Source organism: Eubalaena glacialis, chromosome 15, assembly GCF_028564815.1.
Source record: "Eubalaena glacialis isolate mEubGla1 chromosome 15, mEubGla1.1.hap2.+ XY, whole genome shotgun sequence".
Taxonomy (NCBI): Eukaryota; Metazoa; Chordata; class Mammalia; order Artiodactyla; family Balaenidae; genus Eubalaena; species Eubalaena glacialis.
Window position 1 is genome coordinate 75,119,853 of NC_083730.1, and position 14,764 is coordinate 75,134,616.

Below are 14,764 nucleotides of genomic sequence, written 5' to 3' on the forward strand. Positions count from 1 at the left end.
GGGGGATCCTTGCAAAGGAGGAGTTGGCGAAGAATTTGTATTTTATCTTAAGTAGTTCTTGAGCAGGGAGAACTATTCTGATGATAAAAAGAACTGCCCTTTTGCATGAAAACTCAGCAAGAAAGCTTTGCCTATAAGGACAGAATCCAAACATTCTCAGACTTCAGTGAATTAATTCAGCGCATATTCGCCATGTGCCAGAAACTATCAGAGGTACAGAGGGTATAGGACTATAGGAAAATGCCCTCCTTTTCAGGGCGCTCCCTGGCTCATGGGGACTCATACTAACAATATAGGATCGCAGCTGAGGAAGGAGATTTGAGTTCGGATTCCCCACAAAGCGAGAGTCACAGCTGAGGGCTAGGAGGGGAATCCCTTCCCCAGAACACTTTGACCGCTAACGCTAACCCATCCTTCAGCAATGGAAATGCCTAGAAGAAATGAACAAATGATAAATGAATCAAATTCCATAGCAGGTTTTTTGTGTGTTAAATATAAATCTCAAAGCTCTGTCTTATGTTGTGTTCGTGTGTGTTTTAAAAATCACATCTGAATAAAAGAGTATTTTAGGTTCTTATGCTCTTTTGTTGCCATTTGGTGATGCTGGGGTGAAGCTGCTTTCAGCTTCCCTAAAACTCAGCATCACATTCTCTTAAAAACTCAATCCCCTGTGTTCTGAAATAGTTTAGAAGAGGAAATGGTTTAAGGAACATCCAGGTTACCATTTGGTTTTAAAAGGGAAGTAAAATTTACACAGGGATCTTTTGGTAAATGTCCTTCAAGTTTTGTTTTGTTTTGTTTTCCAATCTGTCTTTATACATTGAGTGGTTAATTGAAAATTTTTGCTTTTCAACCATGCATGCAAGGCTGACCCCTTTCAGCATCCCAGCTCTGTAAGTGTTTTTCCTTCTCTCTGGGGACGGGCAGGCATCATCCAAAGGCTCAGGCTTGGCCTCTCGTTGGATGTGTGACTTTGGGCAAATCATTGCTCTCTCTGGCCTGCGGAGTTATTAGCACAAATGAACTAACTCACACATCCCTCCCAGGCCTAAAGATTAGAGGGAGCAGCCTCCAGTTTCTTTATTAGTGTTTTCTCCTTTTTCAAATCATAAAAGTCCTGGCTGTGGATAACTCCGGCACCCCAGGAAGTGGAGTTGATCACTAAGGCAGCCTTCCCTTCCTCCCCAGATACCGCAGTGGGACCCGGGGCTACATGAAGGCGGTGGTGTTGGATCTCCTGCGAAGATATTTACTGGTTGAGCACCATTTCCAACAAGGCAAGAGTCGCCGCCGCAGGCATTGGTGACAAGCCCACGGGGGCAGGAGGGGCCCCGAGCCTTACCCCACGTGGCCTTTTGTCTCCCTGCAGCCCACTACGACAAGTGTGTGATAAACCTCAGGGAGCAGCTGAAACCAGACATGTCCCAGGTGTTGGACTGCATCTTCTCCCATGCGCAGGTGGCCAAGAAGAACCAGCTGGTGATCATGTTGATCGTAAGCAAGAAAAGTCGCCCTTTACCCAGAGTGGGGGTAGCTCAGGGCTCCACCGACTTTTTCTGGAAAGGGCCAGAGAGTAAATATATTAGATTTAGCCCAGCATATGGTCTCTGTCCTGACCTCTCAATGCTGCTGTGGCACAGTGTAAGCAAATGGGCATGGCTGTGTCCCAATAAAACTTTGCTTATGAAACTAGGCAGTAGGTAGGACTTGTTGACCCCTGGGGAAGATCATGACTAACCCACAAAGCACCTACTGTGTGCCAGGCACTCCTGACATGCTTTACAAATACTAACTTGTTTAATTCCCACAGCAGCCCTAGGAGGTCGGTACCGTTCTCATCCTCCTTTGACAGAACACAGAGAGGTGAAATCACTTTCCCAAGGGTACCCAGCTTATAAGTGCAGAGCTGGGATTTGAACCCACAGCGTGGCTCCAGAGTCATGAGCCATGATTAGTCAAGGGATATTGGATTCCGAGTCTTCTGGTAGGGCTTTCATTTTGCCTTCTTGGTGAAGCATGGAATGTTTTTGTTCTTATTTCTCTTCCTGTCAGGTAATAATTAGCAATCCTTTATAGCTAAAGATTTTTTTCCTTGACGTGACTTGGAAAATGCAGGATCAGCAGATAGTAGCCGAGACTTGGGCTTGGCTGATAGCAGGAAGGGGTCAGCAGATTTTTTTTCTGTAAGGGGCCAGAGAGTAAATATTTCAGGCTTTGGCCATGCAGCCTATGTTGAAACTACTCAGCCCTGCCATTGTAGCGTGAAAGTGGCCATAGACAATATGTGAATGAATGAGTGTGGCTCTGTGCCAATAAAACTTTATTTACAAAATTGGGCAGTGGGCCAGATTTGGGCCTGGGCTTATAGGGCAGTTAACACCCTAACAAGATGGATTCATAAATATTGATATTTTTGTAAAGAATCATTTAAAAATCTGCTAGTGCAGCGTGAGATTCTCTTAATTCTGGCTGTACTTGAGAACCACCTGGGGTGGGGGTGGGGGAGCTTTTAAAAAATACAGATGCCCAGGCCCCACCCTTGGTCCATAACTCAGGGTTTCTGTGGGTGGGGCCCAGGCATTAGTACTTTCTGAAAGCTTCTCCAATGGGAAGTTTAAACGGGGACTGTATATTAGATAATAATATTGGTTTAGTGTTCAATTTTTGGGGTGTTTTAACACTTCTACAGTTAGCTGGGGAAAGATCTTTTTTCTCAGGGAGGTACATTCTGAAGTAGTAGGAAGGATCATGGTGTCTGCAACTGAAAGAGAGAAAGAGAAAAGAGTGAGAGAGTGTGTTTGTGGGTACAGGCATGCATGTATGCTTACTAGAAAAGCAAATGTGAAAGTTTAGCGGTTGCTGAATCTGGATAATTTTCGATGAACTGATCTCCTGTAGTTTTGAAGTTCTTCAAAATTAAATTTGGGGGACTTCCCTGGTGGCGCAGGGTTTAAGAATCCGCCTGCCAATGCAGGGGACACAGGTTCATTCCCTGGTCCAGGAAGATCCCAACATGCCACGGAGCAACTAAGCCCATGCGCCACAACTACTGAAGCCTGCGAGCCACGACTACTGAGCCCGCATGCCATAACTACTGAAGCCTGCGCGCCTAGAGCCCGTGCTCCACGACAAGAGAAGCCACCTCAGTGAGAAGCCCGCGCACCGCAACGAAGAGTAGCCCCCACTCGCTGCAACTAGAGAAAGCCCGCGCGCAGCAACGAAGACCCAATGCATGCAAAAATAAATAAAATTTTTTTTTAAAAAATTAAATTTGGGAGGAAGGCTCCCCAAGTGATTGCAACATGCAGCCAGGATTGGGAACTTATGACCAAGGACATATGTAGTCTTGGGGGGAATTTCATTGCTAAAATAATATAACCCTCTTCTCAAAGTACCTCCTTTGGATGGAGTCTTTTTTTTTTTTTAATTAATTTATTTATTTACTCATGGCTGTGTTGGGTCTTCGTTTCTGTGCGAGGGCTTTCTCCAGTTGCGGCAAGCGGGGGCCACTCTTCATCGCGGTGCACGGGCCTCTCACCATCGCGGCCTCTCCCACTGCGGAGCACAGGCTCCAGATGCGCAGGCTCAGCAATTGTGGCTCACGGGCCCAGCCGCTCCGTGGCATGTGGGATCCTCCCAGACCAGGGCTCGAACCCATGTCCACTGCATTGGCAGGCAGACTCTCAACCACTGCGCCACCAGGGAAGCCCCTGGATGGAGTCTTTTTAAGTGTGAGCGTCTGTAAAACAAAGGATGCCTATAATTTATTACAGTCCACTCACCATTTGTTCATAGGCCAGGGCTTGGGTCTGTGGGTTATTCTGCTGTTTGCTCTTCTTTGTGTACATAATAACTCTCTTTTGGGCGCAAAGTTCTTAAAAATAATGTTCACCAGAGGATGGCCTGGGGAAGAGGATGGCCTGGTGGAATGGCCCCCAGATCAGAGAACTAGGGCACTGCCAGGGGCTTCTTGGTGAAGGAGGCTAAAAATGTTGTAGCAGGTGTGGTTTGGGGGTTATATGTGAGATTCATCATTCTTCTGGCTCTCTTGTTTCCATTTGCTAGAAAATGGTGAGTTCTTTGCATTTGACGGTATTTGATGCTTTGGAGATTTTGAGCAAAGACTTGTTAATTGAGTGATTACTTGGAAATGAAATTTTTTTGAGTCTTTACAGGGAACCTCATTTCTGAATGTCAATTCAGTGGTCATAGGACTTTGCTAGTGACAAAACAAAAAAAACAAAACATGATGCTGTGAACTAAAATATACGCCATGGGACCACTTCACAAAAGTTAACAAGAAGGAGAGAGAGTATTTTAGACTTTTGTGTGTAGAGTGTGGTGGCCAGATTTAAAAATTTTTCATATAGAACTTGTCTTGAGTCTTTCCTCTCTTATTTATTTTTTATTTCTATCTTTGGCCATGCCACACAGTTTGCAGGATCTTTCCCAACCAGGGACTGAACCCAGGCCACAGCAGTGAAAGCCCAGAATCCTAACCACTAGGCCACAGGGAACTCCTGAGTCTTTCCTCTCTTAGAAAACCACTAGCCTGGTTGTTGGACAGCGCCTGTGTTCTGTGCTATCCTTGGAGCCACAGGCTGGTGGAATGATGGAGACTAATGCCACCGCCACTTGATAAAGCAAATCAGAATTTGGGAGGGAGAGAAAGTTTAGAATAATTTCCCATGAGATTTCTTCAGCACTGACATGCTATGTGTTTGTGTACAAGTGTGAAATATTAATATGTTAAAAAAATTTTTTCTGATTGTGAAAACAGTGTGGGCTCATTCTAATTAGGAAAATGCAGAAGCAGATGCGGAAAAGAATGACCCCTGGCCCCACCATCTGGTGACCACTTGGAGAACGGCCTGGTGCAAGGAAGGGGGGTGTGATGCCCAGGCATTCAGATTCCCAGCATTCATTGTTCTGTCTTTGTGGGTATTGAGGGAGTATAAGCTCTGAGCCATTACCAAGCCCTTCTTGCATTTAGGGCGTAAGAGGAGTTGCAGAGACCAGTCGCATGTGGCCCTGGTCTCCAGCAGAAAGGTCCCTTGTTCAGAAGCAGAGAGGAGGGATGCACATAGGAACCCTCATCCCTCCCTCTTCTGCAAGTTCCACCTCTAGATCTTCTCTCTTGCAGGAAGCCTCCCTTGACCTCTCCAGGCCCTAGATGCTCCCCTCACACCGGGGCTCCTGGAGGGTAGCTTACACACCCTCACCAAAGCCTCCCATGTGGCCCTTACTCTTTGTTCATACCTGCCTCTATTTCCCCTCATCCCTCTTCTCTGAAACTGAGCTCCATAAGTCAGGCAACAATGTTTAGAGGAAAGAGGGAGAGGCCATAGGGACAGGAGAGCTCTGGGTTCAAATCTGGCTCTGCCTTGCACGTGCTTGGTAGCTTTGGGGCAAGGCACATTGCCTCTCTGAGCCTCAGTTTCCTCCTCTGTAAAATGGGAATCATATAGTAACTTGTCAGTGGGTTGGGGGCATTTGAGGAAATGAGTGGAAAGGGTCTAGCTGCTTGCCCAGCCATAGTAAGTACCTGATAAGTGCTGGCCATTAATAGTGATGCAGGCAGAGACTTTGTTGTCTTTTTCTTCATGCCAGAAATTTAGGGCATGTTTTGGGGTGGATGAATGGAAGAGTGAATGAATAGGGGGGTACTTGGTGGAGAGTGGCTAAGGGTATGTGTATCACGCTGTGCAGGTTTGCGGGGGCAGCCACACCCCCACCCCCCTGGCCAAGGGTGAGTGCTGGCCTGTTTCCTTCTGGTAGAACAGACAGCCATTTGGATTTTGTTTCTCTCCCCCAAAGGATGAGCTCTGTGGCCCAGACCCTTCCCTGTCAGATGAGCTGACCTCCATCCTCAGCGAGCTCACTCAGCTGAGCAAAAGCAAGCACTGCAAGGTGGCCCTCAGAGCCAGGCAGGTAGGGTCGCCAGCCGTGGTCCCCACTGTGCGTGAGGTCATAGGGTGCCGTCCTTCCCCACACGCGGCCCCCACCGTGCATGTCCCCTCTGCTGCAGGACCCGCCCCTTGGCTCCTCCCCATGAGGATGGCTCACCCCAGCCCCTCTGTCCCCTCCCCCTGCAGGTCCTGATTGCCTCCCACCTCCCCTCCTATGAGCTGAGGCACAACCAGGTGGAGTCCATTTTCCTGTCTGCCATTGACATGTACGGCCACCAGTTCTGCCCGGAAAACCTCAAGGTGAGGCCATCTCCATCCATCCACTTGGCACAGAGCACACGCCGTGACCCAGGTGGGGCCTGGGGCTGGGGAAGTGGGCTCCCCCTTCCCTCGATGGGCTGACACTCGGGTGCAGGGCACAGTTGCCAACTCCAGTGGTTTAGTCCAGTGTGGCCAGGGCTGCCCAGGGGAGGCTCTGGGAGAGGTTGAGTCCTGCAGGATGGACAGAGCCTCAGGCAGCAAGGCTCTCCCAGGAGGTGTGATGTTAAAAATTCATGTGTGATGGAACTTATTGGAAGCTGGGAGCACTCACATGGTTGGGTCATGGCTTCATCTTCCCAGGGCTCCCCCACCCCCTAAATCTGCCTCATTCACAGGCTTCCAGGCACCCCCTCCACGTCTGGAGCTGGGGGCCCTGGGAGCAGTCACCCCAGAGCTGCCTCCATGTTCAGATCTCGTGGGCCTGGGAAATGGGCAACGTTTTGTGATAACAACACGACCAGCCTCCTTCCCTGCCCCCATCCCTCCTGCTTACCTGATTGCTGGTTAGAACTTGTTAACATTCCCTTTTCCTTCTTTTTCCCCTTTCCATTTCCTGTAGAAATTAATACTCTCAGAAACGACCATATTTGATGTCCTGCCCACTTTCTTCTATCATACTAACAAAGTCGTCTGCATGGCATCCTTGGAGGTAAGTAGGAGAGAGGCCCCCGTAACAGCACCAGTACTGACCATGCCGGTCCTAACATCTACTGCCCGCCTGCCACACGCCTGACCCTGGGCCACGTGCCTGGCAAACGTGATCTTATCATTCTCTCTACAAGGTAGGTCCTGTTACTTACACCTGTCTCACGGAGAAGGGAACGGAGGCTCAGAGAGGTGAAGCAACTTGCTCAACATCACACAGCTAGGAAGTAGCAAAACCAGGATTCACATTAGGTCTGTCTTAGTCCAGAGTCCTTGCTGGTAACCCCTGCTATCTTGTGTGCCATTCCAGTCTCCTCCGGACCAGGCACAGTTAAATATGAACCCCCAAGGGCCAAGTCTGAGGCACTTCATCCAAACTTTCCGACTCACCTGCCTTAGATGCCTTTGAAAGACTTTTCCACTTGGAACTATGAGAGCCGGAAGGAGCCTAGGTGACAGCTTAAGGTGACCTCCCTGTGTGTCAGGCAGGGACGAACATGAGCAGTGGCGAAACCTGGATTAGAGCCAGGTTGTCTGTTCCCGCTCTGGTCGTCCTGAATTCAGGGGCTGAGAGGTGTTCGGTTAATTTCAGGACATCACGACATTTCATCTGCTCTTTCAGAATCCTTTCAAGGAGTTATGAGATGATGGGTGTTTTCGACTTGACTGTCTTCCTCTGGTGATGTCTCCTCATTTCTTTACCCTCTGAACTTGGAGTCTCAGTCCCCTGTGGTCCCCACTCTTCTGCCATCTTTTAGACCCCATGGGTCACCCATCCTGATGCCAGAAGGTTGACTGGGTCTCCATGGAGACCATTTTGTGCTTGTAAGCATGTTACAGCCACTGTCTCTGGGCCTGCAGTTTTTACCCCTCCCCTGGTTTCAACTCCAAGAACCCCTCCAGGCCCCACTCTTTGTTCGCAGCAGTGAGACCTAATACAACTCTTAAGTAGCTACCAAGTGTTTTCCCCCTGTCTTCAATTTTCACCAGTAATTATTGAGACCTACTGTATTCCAGTTGCTGGGGATACATTAGAGAATAACCATAGTCTCTGCCTTAGTGGAGCTTCTCTGGCTGGGGAGAGACACACACTCAGTATTTCTTTAATTATACACGTGATAGGGCCACAGAGGGAAAATGCAGGCCGTGATGAGAATTGCATAGCAGTACTTAACCTTACCAAGAGGTTCGACTCAGGCTTTGATGAGAAAGTGACATGAAAGCGTCTGAAGAGCAAGTAGGAATTGGCGGGAGGGAGAAGCAGAGAGATTCCAGTCAGCGGCGTGTGCAGAGGTCCAAGCTGTGTGACCTCTGGCAAGTTGCTTTCCTTCTCTGGACTCTTAGATTCTTGCACTTTAGATAGGGATAGTAATGCTGACCTCACAGGATGAGTAAGCATCAGATGTGAGTGTTGATCACCATTGTCACCCATCATCCAAACACCTGTCTATTTAGGGGGTCCTAAGTCTAGGGATCCTAAGTCAGATAGAAAGCAGCAGCCCACCTTCTCCACTTAATAAAGTGCTGAATCCCATTTATTTCTGTTAGTGATTTTTCTAGGATGCTTTCTTTACACGTTCCATCACTTTGTTGGGCAGTTTTATTGAATAGAATCCAACCTTTTCTTCATGACTCAAGATGAGCATTGTAAACATAAGGTTTTCACTTGGCCTCTTGAGTTGTGTAGAGTTTTGTCCCTGCTTAAAATGTGTCTGGTGCTCCCAGACCACGCCCAGGGTCACTGATTCTCTAGAAGACTCCCAGGACTCAGCATATAGATGTGCTCACAGTTGTGATTTATTACAGCAAAAGGATACAAAGCACAGTCAGCAGAGGGCAAGGGCTCATGGGGTGAAGGCCAGAGGACACCACACACAAGCTTCCAGTGGTCCTCCAGGCACTTTTAATTCCTTGACAAACAAATTATGGCAACACATGTAAAAGTTGTCTACCACAGAAGCTCATTAGAGACTTAGCTCCCACAGTTTTATTGGGGGCTGGTCACATAGGCACTCTCTGCCTAACACATACCAAAATTCTAAACTCCCAGGAAGAAAACACATGTTCAACATAAATCATACTGTTTGCATAGTTTAGGCAACATCAACCGTTCTTATCTGGGAATGGTGGGAATCCTCCCTAAATCTGAGTTCTTAGGTGCTAGCAAAAGGCCAGCCTTGCAAGCAGGCCTTTCAAAGGGTAGCAATTAGGCCTGCTGTGTTAACTTTTGCTGCACAGTCCCTGGCTTCCCTATTCAATTAAAAAAATTCCCAATGCTTAGACTCTAGAACTGTGTGGTCCAATATGGCAGCCACTGGCCACACATGGCTTTTGAGCACTTGCAGTGTGGCCAGTCTGATTGAGCTGTGCTTGAAGTGTAAGATACACACTGGCTTCCAGAGACTCAGTATGGAGAAAGAATTTTAAATATCTTAATTTTTTTTAATTGATTACATGTTGAAATGATAATGTTTTAGGTATTGGGGATGACATGAAATATATTATTAAAATTATATTTAACCTGTTGCCTTTTTTTAAGTATCAACTGGAAAATCTGAAATTGATTTAAAATTGCCTACGTGGCCTGTGTTATATTTCTGTTGGACAGTGTTACTCTAGAGCAGGAGTCAGCAAACTATAGTCCGTGGGCCACATCTGGCCCACTGCCTGGTTTTGTAAATAAAGTTTTATTGGAACACAGCCACGCCCACTCATTTACGTATTGTCAGTGGCACGAACGTGTGCCCCCTGTAGTGGAAGCATGGAGTCTTGACCACTGGACCACCAGGGGAGTCCCTACAACAGCAGAATTGAGTAGTTGTGATAAAGATACATTCCACAAAAGCTTGAAATATTTACTATCTGGTCCTTTGCAGAGAAAGTAGCATCCTGAAGAGTGAGCAAATTTGCTGTTAGCTACCGCTTTAGGGATCATATTTCAAGATCGTTTCTGGGAACCTTCAGCCTGAGTTTTCTCAGGTGTTGAGGGCACTCCGTCAGCTGTGCTTCTGTTTCGTTAGGTTTATGTGCGGAGGGGCTACATCGCCTATGAGTTAACCAGCCTGCAGCACCGGCAGCTCCCGGACGGCACCTGCGTGGTGGAATTCCAGTTCATGCTGCCCTCCTCCCACCCAAACCGGTACAGAGTGGTACCCACCTGGGGGGCCAGCTTGTGCTTCTTTTCTCCCTGACCACTGTAGCCCTGTTTCTGGAGGGACCCAACAAGGATGTCTGGGAACTGCTGGGAAGACGTCAGGCTCACCACTTCCCCACCCTGGCGTCTCCCCCCATCTTTGTTCTCTTGTCTGTAAAATGGAGATAGCCCAGTGCTTACCTCCGGTAGCCACTACCCACCTGTGGGATATCGAAATTAAAATGCATTAAAATTAAATTAAAAATTCAGTTCCTTGGTCGTACCAGCTGCATTTAAAGTGTGCACTAGCCACAAGCTCACATGTGGCTTGTGGCTGCCATGTTGGACGTTGTGATGTTCTAGAACATTCCGTCACTGCAGAATGTTCTAGAACATTCCGTCACTGCAGAAAGTTCTATTGGACAGAGTTGTCCAAGACCATGATGAAAAGTAAATGAAATAAGGCAAAGACAGCATTTAGGACTGTGCCTGGCATGCAGAAAGTTGATGAATATTAAGGGTCCCTTTGAAGATCATGACCGATACTGTTATTACTGTCCGATGGCATGACGTGGGTCAGGCCCTATGCTGAGTGCTTCCACACTCTATTTCATTCAGACTTATTCCCCCCCCCCACCAAAAAAAAAATTGTGACATTTGCCCAATTGAGAGAAAAGGAGACTGACTCTTTGGGGGCCTGGAATCATTTTGGGGGTCTGTGGGAGGGGTGGTGTAAGAACTTTTGAACTTGTCCGCACCTGAGGAGGAATTCTTTCCCTTTGGATGTCATTGTCACAGCAGTTCAACCCCGTTAGGAAAGGGGGGCCGCCCTCTGAAGGCCGGGGGTGACTCACGCCTTGTTTCTTGGAAGAACCTACACGGGTGTCCAGGTTATTGGTTGTGACCCTCAGTATAGACACAGGGTGTTATTATCAGCCAGGGAGACGTTGAGGACCCTAGAGGGCTTCCCTGACTGTCTCAGGCCCTTGCCATTGCTGTCGGCTGGGAGGGCCAGGAGCTTACTTGGGACCTGTGGCCTCAACTTGCCAACACAGCTCTGCTCTTGCAGGCCTCTGGGAAGGTCATGAGGGGTGAGGTCTCACCGCGCAGCAGGGCCTGGCTGGACCCTCCACACCTGTGTCTGTAGAGCCAGGCACATTGTGAATTGGGTCGTGAGACCAGAGGGGAGGTCAGGCGAGAGGCCAGCAGGACTTAGGTCCAGGCCCAAGGGGCGCTGAGCATGGCCAGAGCGGGGGAACTCAAGAACACGGCCATGCCTGAGGGGCTGTTGTCTTAGTTCCAGAAAAGTAGCTGGTGGGGCCAAACCTTTCCTTGTTTTTTCCAAGAGAAGCAGGAAAGCGAGACTTTAAAAAGAAAATCAAATCCTCAACTTTTCAGTGCGGACAGGTAGTCAATGTATAAGGAAGATATTAAACATGCTGCGCGGACCAGCGTCTGGCTGGAGCCACAGCGTCCATCTGTGGGCCGAATTCAGCCCATGCCGCCACACCAGTGTGTTACCCCTGCATACAGCTGTCTGGGAGCAGGCGACCTGGCGGATGGTTTCAGGGGTATCCAACAGGAAGGCACACACAGGCCCTGCCCCACCTGGATCGGGGGTCCCCAAGAGCATCCGTGGTTTCTAGAATTCATTAGAAAAATTTCCAGGATTCAGTATGTTCATGCTTGTGACTGTGATTTATTATAATGAAAGACACAGAGCCCAGTTAGCAAAGGGAAAAGGGGCATGGGGTCAAGTTCAGAGGAAACCAGCGCAAGGTCCCAAGAGTCCCCTCCCAATAGAATCACCCAGGACATGCTTCATTCTCCCAGCAGGGAGTTGTGATGGTGTGTGTGCAGTGTCGTCCAGCAGCTGGTTAGGGGCTCAGCGCCCAGGGTTTTCACAGGGAGCTGGTCACGTGGGCACCCTCTGCTGAGCATGTACCAAAATCCTAGAGTCCAGAAGGAAAGCTCAGCCTAAACCACACTGTGCTAACAACGTGGGCACAGTGAGCCTCCCTCATCATTTAGGGAATGGGGGCAACCCCGAGTTCCTGGACGCCAGCCAAGGGCCAGCCTTGCAAGTAGGTCTCTTTTTCAGGAGAGCAACCTCAGACCTGCTCTGTTGACTCTTTTCTGCCCCGATCTGATGAGCAGCCCCTCCTTTGCTTGATTCCAGGGCCCCATCCTAACTACCCGGGGGCCCATTTGGATTTGCTCCTGGTGTGCAGACAGTCCTGGGGGCAGTGGCCACCTAAACTCCAATGGGCTGCTGGCCTGGGGGTCAGTTTTGGTTTCTGGCCCTGTCCGTAGGGCGGGTTTGATGGAGGGGAGGGGTTAGGGGAGCAGAGGCCTGGAATGTCTTTCAGAACCAAGGCTGGCCCTTCACCAGCCGCCGGGGGCTGGGGCTCTCCAGGAGAAATTGGCGCTGAGTGCATTCTTACTCTGTGGCTGAGTTCACTGCTATGGATTTATCTGGCGACCATGTTGGAACTGGACTTGCATGCATGCACGTACCATTCAGTCATTTATTCATTCATGTGTGGAGCTCTTGCTCTATACCAGGTCCTGAGGAATCAGATGAGACTCCCCAACCCCTGTCGCTCTACCCCGTCCCTTCCACCCCGATTCTAAGCCCCCCTCTTTCAGAAGGCTCTAATGTGGCGCTGGCTCACCAAAGCTTCCAGGGCAGGAACAGCTCTTGGGGCTAGATCCACGGGTGGCTGCCTCACCCCCTACTTCCCACCCCTCTGCAGGATGGCCGTACCCATCAGCATCACCAACCCTGAACTGCTGAGGCACAGCAAGGAGCTCTTCATGGACAGTGGCTTCTCCCCCAAGTCCCAGCGGATGGGGGCCATGGTTGCCTTCCAGAGATTCGAGGATTTCACCAGGTACCCAGTGTGGCTCAGTCTCCCCAGAACACCCCACGTACAGGGGTTGAGTGAGCTTCCCCTGACCCCCACCCATTCATTGCACACACAGGTGGGAGTGGCCCAGACACATGGCACAAGGAGCTAATAATAACAGAATAATAATATCATCAAAAGTGTGGGCTTTTGTGTCAGCACCTCCTGCTTTTGAATTCTGGCTCTGCACTGCTTTCTGACTATAAGACTCTGAACAAATGATTTCTCTCTGTACCTTCGTTTTCTCATCTGTATAATGGGCATAAGAGAAGGACTTACTTCGTAGGGTCACAAGGCAAATTAAATGAGATAATACATATAAAATATTTAAACTATAGTTAATATGTAAATAACATGCTCAAAAATGTCAGCATCGTTGCCCTTTTTTCAACTTGGTCCTGTATATTATGCATCATGCTTGGATTATCTTGTATGTTCACAACAGCCTTGGGAGATGTAGTGGTTACTTTTGTTATCCTCAGTTGACTCAGCGGGGTGAGATGAGGTTGCAAGGGTCTACCAGCCAGTAAAAGGGGGACCCCAGCCATGCCCCCAAAAGTGTTGGGAATCATTTCTTTTATTCACCATCTCAAATCACATAGGTTCATTCTTCCCTTTTGGGAAAGACCCCATCGATGGTGCCTTGGACCTAGTCAGGAACCACAGGAATTCTGCACAGATTTGGATGTGCTTGCAGAGTGGTGGTTGGGAAAGAGTGAGGGTCGGGCCTGACCTATCACCTTGTGGGGCAGCGGCCCCTCAGCCCTCCCTCTCTGCCCCTTGCCCCCAGGAACTTTGATGAGGTCATTTCCTGCTTTGCCAACGTGCCCAAGGACATCCCTCTCTTCAGTAAGGCCCATACTTCCCTGTACTCCGAGGATGACAACAAGGTGAGTGTCTGAGCAGGGAGCAAGCCGAGGAGGGGGCGGGCTGGGGCCCTGGGCCCTTCTACTGCCTACCCTTGGTTTTCTCTCCCAGAGCCTCCGAGAAGAGCCGATCCACATCCTGAACGTGGCCATCCAGTGTGCAGACTACCTGGAGGATGAGCAGCTGGTGCCCATTTTCCGGACATTCGTTCAGTCCAAGGTACGCTGGGCAGCCTCTGCTTCTGGGTCCCTGGAGAAGGAGGAGGGGCTGTCTTGGTGAGGCGTCCATGTGCCCAAGTCACTTACATAAACAACCATGTATGCATATAACTGTGGGTTGGTTTTATAAACATGTGGTGGCCATTGCTGGCATGGATTCTTACCCAGCAGTAGGGACAGCTGTTACATATGCTTAATGACCCCAGCTGCAAACAGATGTGGAGCAGCTTGGCAAGTGTAGGTAGTAGAACTATGGGGCAGGTGCTGTGTGACCTCCAGCAGGTTACTTTATCTCTCTGATCCTTAAGTTTTCCCATCTGTAAGATGGGATACTTAAGCTCATAAATTAATCAAATCTGCCAGGCACACTGTATAGCTGTTAGCTCTTTACCCTCCTGACTTGGTCTCAACTTTAAGAACACTTGGAAATTTTTGGCTGTTGCTTTTTAGTGTATTTATCTGTATATGTGTTGTATCCCCCATGTTATTCTGGTGGGAGGGACACCTCTTACCTCCTCTGACTTGGTGTCCCTCAGAGGACCTGGCCTGGTGCTTCCTAGGCAGGAGGTGTTGGGTGAATAATGCACGGATGATGCCATGAAAGCTTAGGGACATTATTGTTAGTGATGTACTTAGCCTTATGTGATTGATTAATCAACAGTGTAATGATGTACATTGTAGAAAATTTTTAAGGGGCAGACAGATCTGAAAAGCTTGCCCCACCATCCAGGGCAGTGACTGTGAGAATCCTGGTATATTTCC

At 48.9% G+C, this 14,764-nt stretch overlaps 1 protein-coding gene across 1 annotated transcript in view; it reads left to right on the forward strand.

Annotated features, from left to right (window-relative positions):
* The window catches only part of ACACB (acetyl-CoA carboxylase beta), a 136,485-nt gene that overhangs the window by 89,547 nt on the left and 32,174 nt on the right, over positions 1-14,764 (forward strand). The window contains exons 23-31 of the mRNA XM_061169893.1: positions 1,189-1,277; positions 1,370-1,494; positions 5,818-5,931; positions 6,096-6,209; positions 6,790-6,879; positions 9,896-10,014; positions 12,765-12,902; positions 13,708-13,807; positions 13,896-14,003. Coding sequence (XP_061025876.1) covers positions 1,189-1,277; positions 1,370-1,494; positions 5,818-5,931; positions 6,096-6,209; positions 6,790-6,879; positions 9,896-10,014; positions 12,765-12,902; positions 13,708-13,807; positions 13,896-14,003 — 997 coding nt within the window. The remainder of the gene's footprint in view (positions 1-1,188; positions 1,278-1,369; positions 1,495-5,817; positions 5,932-6,095; positions 6,210-6,789; positions 6,880-9,895; positions 10,015-12,764; positions 12,903-13,707; positions 13,808-13,895; positions 14,004-14,764) is intronic.